The sequence below is a fragment of the Osmerus eperlanus genome, chromosome 19, assembly GCF_963692335.1.
Source record: "Osmerus eperlanus chromosome 19, fOsmEpe2.1, whole genome shotgun sequence".
Classification (NCBI taxonomy): Eukaryota; Metazoa; Chordata; class Actinopteri; order Osmeriformes; family Osmeridae; genus Osmerus; species Osmerus eperlanus.
Genome location: NC_085036.1, coordinates 9,512,814 through 9,522,213, shown reverse-complemented (window position 1 = coordinate 9,522,213; position 9,400 = coordinate 9,512,814). Strand labels below are relative to the sequence as shown.

At 47.5% G+C, this 9,400-nt stretch overlaps 1 protein-coding gene across 2 annotated transcripts; it reads left to right on the top strand.

Moving 5' to 3' along the window:
- The first annotated feature begins 6,731 nt into the window (after window positions 1-6,731).
- On the top strand, window positions 6,732-9,208 carry nfkbib (nuclear factor of kappa light polypeptide gene enhancer in B-cells inhibitor, beta). Of its 2 annotated transcripts, none has more exons than XM_062485435.1 (6): window positions 6,732-7,571; window positions 7,660-7,777; window positions 7,929-8,130; window positions 8,230-8,318; window positions 8,451-8,693; window positions 8,845-9,208. In XM_062485435.1, the coding sequence occupies exons 1-6, from the start codon at window positions 7,093-7,095 to the stop codon at window positions 8,884-8,886; spliced, it is 1,173 nt and encodes a 390-aa protein (XP_062341419.1). In that variant the 5' UTR covers window positions 6,732-7,092; the 3' UTR covers window positions 8,887-9,208. The 2 variants fall into 2 exon arrangements, with proteins under 2 accessions (XP_062341419.1, XP_062341418.1); XM_062485434.1 differs by having other exon boundaries at window positions 8,842-9,208.
- The last annotated feature ends 192 nt before the right edge of the window (window positions 9,209-9,400 follow it).

The window sequence follows — 9,400 nt, the reverse complement described above, 5'->3', positions numbered from 1 at the left end:
CAGAGCCTTTGACATGACAAGGCGGTTGGGAATACGTACAGTGGTCATCCTAGATCTAATGGACTTAGTGATCACTTCCTGACAGAAGGGGGGGAAGGGGGGGGTGCTGGTGGGGCGGGAGGGGGCGTTAGTGGGGCGGGGCGGGGGGGGGGGGGAGGGGACCTTTTAGCAGGATTAAACCTTCAGCCAGTAAAGCAAGACAGCGTGCTTGTGATTGGGTCCTGGGGGGACACTGAAGAAGGGCAGGGAAGCTGGGAGGAAGGTTGACAGGATAGGAGTGGGGCAGGAGGGGGGGGCAGGCAGAGATGTGGCAGAAGAAAAGGTGAGGAGGAAGAGGAGGAGGAGGTTAGGGGTGGGCAGGAGATATGGAGGGTGTCTAAAGAAGTGGATGTCTAAAAGGATAAGTAGTATACCGTCAGCGTCAGGGAAACATGAGCTCATGGGTTGGGAACAACACGCGGTCTGTGTGCGTGTGCGAGAGTGTAAGTGACACGCGCCGTAAACAACAGGATCATTACAAACCACAACCAACGACACACAGCGCAGTCCAAGCTCAGACCAACAGAGTACAGTATCATAGTAGCTGCTTTGCGCCTAGCTGTCAGCAGGCTGGTTGCTGTGGTGACAGAGAGGCCAGTAATGATGTTAAGTACCACAGGGACTACTGTACAGAGGGACAGCATGACCGACACAACAGTGGTCCTCCGCAGAGGAGATACTGCACAGCACAACCTCCACAGCACCCATGTCTACCTGTGTGCTCACAAGAGTACCAGCATCATCCCCACACAGCTCTAGGTTTTCTTTGGCTGACTGCGATGCCACCAAACTCGTTAGAGAACAACTGATACTGGCGTCCAAAGAGGCTGAGCGACACGATGAAGGCAGGTGACACTCTTCTTCTCTCCTCTCTTCTCCTCTCCTCTCTTCTTCTCTCCTCTCTTCTTCTCTCATCTCTTCTCCTCTCCTCTCTTCTCCTCTCCTCTCTTCTTCTCTCAACCTTGCACCTGGATCTCCACCAGGATATCGTAAAGGGGCTCTCTCTCTCCCTGGTCTCTCTAGCCAGACACAGTCGTATGGTTCAGGCTTGGATTCTTCACTGCCTCCATCGACGAGGCCTTTTCTAACTGTACCGATCTGATAGCCTTCAAGGGGTAGCAGTGACTCAATGTACACAGAGAACATACACATGATAGTGTACCTTAGCGGTCCATATATCTGGCTTCCTGAAGCATTAAATCATGTAAGTCAATTATGTATCCCAGTGTGCAGTCATAGGAGTGGTTTGGGGCTTTGTGTGTTTATGCAACTGAAAGAAGAGGAGGTAAATGAAACATGAGAGAAAGGGTTGGGAAGCAGTCTCGGCGGGGGAGATGAGAACTTCGATTAGAATACATTTAATGAGGTAGCCCTCGACTTTCATCAATCAAAAGATCAATGCCGGCAGAGCAGATGACAAATGTGTAATCTATTTTCTACGTCTGTAATCCAGTCATGCATCACAGACCGTGGAATAACTCGTTAAATCATTTTCGCCTTTGTTAACCCTTTTGAGTTGGATCGCAAAGACGTCCGCTGCGGTCCCAGCTTTCCGAGACGCGGGGACTGAAGCCATTCCGGCCTAGGTGTGCTTGTTCACCGATGACAGAGAGCTTCCTTCCGAAGCTGCGTGCCAAGGCCGGGTGGATGGGATGTGAAACAGGCTGACTGACGCTACTGACGCGGCCTAATCCCCAGAGGAGGGAGGGGGAGGGTGAGGAGGGGAGGGAGACAAACAGATCTGGAGAGGAAAGAAGCAGCCAGAGTGCTGGAGGGGCAGGAAACGAAGCAGTAGAAGGGCTGATGTCCTTGGCTTCTCGTGTTCACGTTCAGGGTCCTCAGGAGCAGAAGCTGGGCTCACTACAGGTCAGGCTGACGGGAAGCACAATCACAATTTACCCACGAACAAGAGACGTTCTGTTTATCGTAGCAGTGTACTTGTGATCAAAAGGATTTCAGATATTTCTTTGAGACGGTCACATTCGGTGCGTATGCTTACACTGGAATGAAACAACTTCAGACTTAGAACACCTTTTGTTATGTTAGGGGAGCAACGAGACACATCCAAAGACATGCACAACAGAAGAATGGCATGACTTTATGGACTACACATAAATCAACATTTTATACTATTGACGACGTATATCGATTACCATCAAATCTAACGGAGCGTATTCATCCAAACATTTGAAAAGTGAAAAGCTGATTTAAACATGCCAAAAAATCGAGACACACCATATTGCCATGAAAAGGATCAGTTATAAAACGATCCCTTGCCGCCTGATGGAGTGCATGGGAAGGCTCTGGTTGAATCCAGCTGAGGAACCATATGCTGGCTTCAGCTCAGATGATTTCAACTGAGGTAGATTGCTTAGGTAAGACCTTTATTAGCTCCTATGGGGCATAGCAGGTCACCCACTCATAGCATGATTTCACACCACTGGCCCCATACAGTATAATCAAAGAGAAGCAATTCTGTGGCCTTTTTGCCTTCCCACCGTGGACGCTGAACATCCCCGTTCTCGTCTGATCCTTCCATGCTCGACCTGAACAAACATGAGAGTTGTGGCCCTGCTTCCTCTGCTGCGTGTGCATCGTGGAATTCATTGATTGCATTGACAGATCGGGGGATTCCACGGAAGCCTAAGTCAATGCCTCGGTGCAAATGAGTATGGTAATATTGTTTGTGTACTGACACAACGGCTGCCGTCGGCCCTCCTGACATGACTCAGACAGGCATCATGTTGATCATCACGCTGACTTATACTGATCTAAGCCCTTGTTCCTATGAGGCCGGGACTCTAATGAAGACATATCAAGCTTTGGCTTCTGCCTTCCAGCATCCTATTAACAGTTTGACCTTGTCCCAGATTGATGGTCATGGCTGTCAGTTACACTTTGGACCATGACGTGGTATCATTATCCAGAAAGTGGGATATTTCAAATGTGTAACGTTTGATCTGTGTAACGGTGAAGTGCTCTTCCCCTTCCCAGCGAAAGCAGCGCTGTTCTGAACAGACGGGCACATCAGACAGCTTCTGCTCAGCTAGGAGGCTGATTGGACTATAAAGTCAGCCGGAGATCGCATATAAGACGTGTCATTAACGTCTAGTGCGAGGAAAAGCGAGAACGACAAAGAGGGTAAGAAGAATATTACGCTGCGAAGAACAGTGAAGAAAGGATGAAGGAGAGCGGGAGAGCCCGGGGCTGATGAAGGAGTAGTGGAAATGTACGGCTGGTGGAGGGAGGGAGGGAGGAAGGGAATAAGGAAGGAAGGAAGGAAGGAAGGGAGCAGGAAAGATTGGAACGGAGTGTTACAGAGAATGGCAGAAAGTGCCAGAGGTAGACTCTGACATTCATCACAGTGATGGGTCGGAGGAGGAAGGCTTGTCTTTGTCACATTGCCCCACACTGGAGACTGACATTGCTGCCTTCGTGTCAGGGACTCAGGACCCATGCTGGCTGTGACACACTGGAAGGAGCAGCAAATGCTTGTATTTCAATGCAGAGACCCCATTTGGTCAGATACTGTATGCTGGTGGGACATATGCAACGCTACTGTCTCCTTAAATCCCACTGGGGCCAGCTTTCAGTTTTGCCATGAATTTCTGTTACACACGAAGTCCAGTTAAAGAGCTCAGCTCAGAAAATACCATCATTTGTATCAATAGCTATAAAAGCGCATTGATTGCTTCCTTCCTGCAGACCGAGAACATTAAGTCATTATTTCCGTTTAAACACACAAACACACTTTATATGGCCACTGTATAAGCTCTATAAAGAGCAGGGTCTGTATTATATGTAAAGCCTAACCTGCACAGAATGTCTTTGTTACTGAGAGAATACTGACGGACTACAACCATGAAGATCAGACCAGCCATTTCTGCTGATCCCTTGTTTTTCAAATCTGTGTGGGTGTGCATTCTATTATCGAATGATACTAAGGGACCCTTATGCATTTAAGATATGAATATAATTTCACTGCTCCACTAAGCCAGGAGTTGAATGCACTTGAGCAGAATAAGCGGTTGAATACCTGATCTCTGTTATTAGACACTGAGGTGACGTGTACCCCAGACAGCCAGTCCTGGCCCGCTTTCTCTGGCTGGGTGGGAGTGTGGAGCAGATGCCCAGGGCTCCACTCCCACCGCATACACTCCATCTCCCAGGGCTGTGATTTAGAGCCAGAGGAAAGAGCCATTGGCAGGTTTAAAACACTCTGTTAACAGGCCAGCTCCCCAAGGCCACAGATAACATGGCCTGGCAACTTTTCAATAAGATAAGATTCCTACTATGGCTATGCTCACAGATATCCAATAGGACTCCTACTATGGCTATGCTCACAGATATCCAATAAGACTCCTACTAGGGCTATGTTCACAGGTATACAATAAGACTCCTACTATGGCTATGCTCACAGATATCCAATAAGACTCCTACTAGGGCTATGTTCACAGGTATACAATAAGACTCCTACTATGGCTATGCTCACAGATATCCAATAGGACTCCTACTATGGCTATGCTCACATATATCCAATAAGACTCCTACTATGGCTATGCTCACAGATATCCAATAAGACTCCTACTATGGCTATGCTCACAGATATCCAATAGGACTTCTACACAGACTCACAGAGATAATAAGATGCACACTTCCGCTACAAAATGGGATGGGGCATTGCTTTATAACAATCCTACTTAGCACGGATCTAATGAAATGTGTTAAAACACTGGAAATGCTTACAGCACGAACAACACTGAGTCTCTCAACTCACACCTAAACAAAGTTATAGTTGGAAGATTCTAGACTCCTCACATAAGGTCCTGTTTCTACTCTCTCGTCATCATTGCCTAATTCAAGGCACATCTGCTGAGTTGTTTCCAGTCTGCTAGTGTCCAGGTGAATTACACCGTAAATACAAGACAAAAGCCCAGTTAAGGTTTACAAGAAGAAAATATTCAACATGTCACACCTAGTTTAAGAAAATGAAAGGTCATATGGCAGCACACACAAACACAGGTCAAACCGTCTGGTATCCATCTGCAAACATCATTTCAGGTTTCAGTGGATAAGCACACTGGTAGAATTCCATCTCTTTATTGCGGTGAGAATATTCCCTGAGGGGAATAGAGCATGGCTGAGAGCTAACATCATGTTCATACACTCATCATCAAAAAGGTAAACGCAGATGACTGCAAACCCAGGTTCACGTCAAACCGCTGCAGTTCAAACAGAGTGGTCCCACCATCTTGTTACGGTTGTGCTGACTGAGCTTCACCCTTCCTCTTGATTTCTTCAAGGATCATAGCCAGTGATCTGATAAAGGGAAGTGGGTGAGGGGTTACATGATGAGAGGGGGGTACGCATGGGGGATGGGTTCTCGGTGGAACTGCCACCGTTGAAGAATGTCCACAGAAGAGCGCAGAGCAGCACTTCTCACGGCTGCCGTGAAAGGGTGCTCTCCCCCTCTCCTCCCCCTCTCTCCCTCTCCTCCCCCTCTCTCCCTCTCCTCCCCCTCTCCTCCCCCTCTCCTCCCCCTCTCCCCCCTTTCCTCCCCCTCTCCTCCCCTATCCTCCCCCTCTCCTCCCCCTCTCTTCCCCCTCTCCCACCCCTCTCCTCCCCCTCTCTTCCTCTCCTCCCCCTCTCCCCCCCTCTCCTCCCCTCTCTTTCCCCTCTCCTCCCCACTCCCCTTCACCCTCCATAGTAAAATCATGGGCTGTCCACTGGGACAGCAGTCTTCTCAAGATGCTGCTGCTGGGGCTGAGCTCAGCTCCCCTTGCTAATTCTCCATATGTTCCTCTGCAGCACTTCTCTGGCACCACTACACAGTAGACCCTCACCACCACTCGCTTGCCTGCTGCCTGCCCATAGCCGCCACCTGATTATCATACCGTTTTTATTTTTTCATCAACCCGTTCAGCCTGTGTGCCCATCCCCCCCCTGCTTGCACATCCACCAATCAATATTGTAAGGCTAGTGTGAGGCTAATCTCATTCCTTAGCTGCCCCTGACAACATTCTTCCTGCCATCCATCCATAGTATGGGTGATACCTCCATGGGTGAGAGAGAGGCCTTGGGGAGGTGACCTTCATAGTGGGTTTTTTCCACTAATGAAGTATATCACTACTCTTACCATCGCTTAGACTGACCTTCAAACAACACTGCATTCTTGATTGTTACATAATTTTCTCATTATTTTATTCCATTTGTGTTTTATCAATTTACTTTAAACGGATTTCGAATACGATAAATTATCAATACCAACATTGATTATTTGCATTTCCACAAAGTATCTGTGACTAGAATCTACCATTTTAGTGTTTCAATGTAGGCCCTACAATACATTTAGTAGCCTACCTGAAAAAAGTGCTTGGTATGAAGTTTACATGAATGGACCTTTGATGCCATCCTGTGGCTGTATGTAGGCGATCTACAGTATCTGTCACTTGCATTACCTGGATATATTGTGCTGTGTACTGAAATTATTCTTACTGTCTTTTAGGGAGAAAAGATAATACCTATGACAAAAATAAAATGTACACCATATTGAACCGAACGTATAAAGAGATTCAGGGAAGGATGCAAGTTGTAAAGACTGTAGAACATAAAGTGGCGAATCTGTAGTGTTGAAACGCTTTCCCTACACATGCGCAGACTACTTACTTTCACTGTATTTTGATCAGTCTAGCTAGCTAGCTAACATTAGACTGGAAGCTTGGGAATTCCCCAGCATAACTCCTTCAGTAGGGGGGGGGGCGAGAACTATAAACAACTTAACGCTGAAACATATTTATATTACAGTGAAAAGCCCTCATTAAGATTATTCTTGATGAGATCATTTACTGTCTAGTTGCAGCACAAAGCGCTATTTTATTAAGTGGTTCCCTTTCTGTCTAGCTAGTCTCGGCTAGCCAACTATTGCTAGCTCTCTAATAGCGACTAGCTAGCTTGACAGTGTAAATAGTTTTCTGGTTGATAAGGATAGAACGAGGTGATCATATTTGGAGCAGATGAGTTTTTAAACGCTCGCTTGCTAACTTATTATCTGCAATGGCAGGTATACAGCCTCCGCTCAATTCTGGAAAAGAGTCATTGCGGCCTGATCTTGGTTTCGGGGTCGACAAACACGAAATTCTGGATTCGGTGCCCGAGGACTGGTGCGACAGTGGGCTAGATTGCCTCAGTGGACCAGCGCTTAGTCTGGATGACTCCTTCAACACTGAGGTATCACAATCTTGGGTGCCAAGGTCCCATACATCGCACGATGACTCTGACAAGCGCTCCATGGACTGTAGCTCCATGGGGGGCGGTGAGAGGCTGGACTCAGCTATTGGGGACTCAATAACGGATGAGACCATGGGGAATATATCGCAGGAGCTCGGGACCATGCACCTGAGTGAACCGGTTATCATTGAGTCTGGGGATGACGGTAATACTGGAAGGCAAGGTGCAATAAACCCGGAGGAGGAACGGCGGAGGAGAGAGGAAATTTTCAATACACTGAACTTTGTTTCTGAAGACGGAGACACGTGAGTGTCAAGCATTTCCTCTTCTCGTTACATCTTTAAAGTCATGCCAATGTCTTAGTCTGTGTTAACCCTACATTGTTTCTTACAGGGCTCTTCACCTGGCATTTATTCATGAGCACTGGGCTTTTGTGCAGTACTTATTAGGGATGATAGCATTGGACCAAAGCTGGGTATCTTACCTGGACATTCAGAATCATTTGGGACAGGTGAGCACAGGTCTAACACTGGAGAAATGCTCTCCTCGGGTCTTCAGTCGCCGTCAGAACCTGTAAGGTGACCCAGTGATTGTGACCACGTCGATGCTAACTTTCCATTGTAATGTGACTGTTTTCCTCCCGTTCTCTCTGTCTTTGACAGACGGCCCTCCACCTGGCGGTGATTGTCGACCAGCCCCAGTGTGTGAGGGGACTGTTGTGGGGTGGGGCCAGTGCAGAGCTCCAGGAGAGGGGGGGAAACACCCCACTGCACCTGGCTGTCAGGGAGCTGAGGCACGACTGTGTCCGTGAGATCACCTCCAACTGCCAGAGCGCTGACTACCTACATGTCACCAACTACTCAGGTACTGTGTAGCTTACATATGGATCAGTGGGGAGATGTCTTCACCCGTCCCACCTCCTCAAGTGTTTTATTTTTATTTTTTTTCTCTCCATTCTTATAGGCGTGAGTGCTCTACACTTGGCAGTGCAAAGGGGCAGAGAGGACATCATTGGGATGCTGATTGAGGCAGGAGCAGATGTTAACCAGAGGGTGAGTACATCTTCTGACTGGTGCAGCCATAGACCGGATGAGTTCAAACATGTCTGCTCTTCACTCCTTCACTAAAGGTCACCTAATTTGCTTAGAATGATAAATCATGCGTGTTTGTGTGTGTGTATCCAGGACCTGAGCTCCGGCCGTTCCCCATTGCACTGGGCAGTGGAGTCCCAGAGTACCCGGGTGGTGCAGCTCCTGCTGCAGGGTGGAGCCAGTGTGGACCAGCCCTCCTATGCAGGCCACACAGCCCTGTACTGTGCTCTACACAGGCCCAACAAGGAGGTGCAGGCCCTCCTGAAGGCTCGAGGAGCCTCCGACACCCGGCAGGAGGAAGAGGAGGAGGAAGAGGAGGAGAAAGAGAGTGAAGAGGTGAGAATACGCTTACATGGAGAGTATGTAGAGTCTGCCCTTTTGTTGTTCCACAACTGTTCAGGTCAGCATTCCAGACATTACCTGTGCTTTCAACTTTATGACACTAAATTATTACCTCTGTGCTTGTCTTTTTTTTTTTTTTTAGGAGGAATTTGACGACGTCATCATCAATGGTCAGCGAGTACACTAACCATGAACATCAGCATTAACGTGGACACTGGGCTACATTAGGTCAAGGAACTGCTGTTGGGCTTCTGATAGATGTGCGATTGTGCATTTGTGTGTGGTTTGTGTATGTACCTGTAATTTGTATATACAATAGTAAGGGAAAAGAACCCACGCCCTCCACTCAACCAAGAACAAAGTCATTCAGTTTAATGGATCATACTATTACTATGGAGATTGAGTCTCCCTCTATGGAAAAGTGTATTATAGTTTGACATGAAGGTTTCAGTGTCGGTAGTAGGATAATAGGAATGGCTTCAGCTGTGTTCTATAAAACTGTAACCATCGCTATTGTCACCAGTGAGTCATTAGCTCTTTGTTTTTGTTTGAACTCTACTGACGATAGACAACCTTGTGTAATGTGTTAAATGTGCTACAGATTCTTTCCATTTCTGAATCATAGTTAGCTAAGTAAACTGTAAACAGATTGGAATAAGGACCTGTTCCATCAGCCTCTGAGACCACTTGACAAACTCACA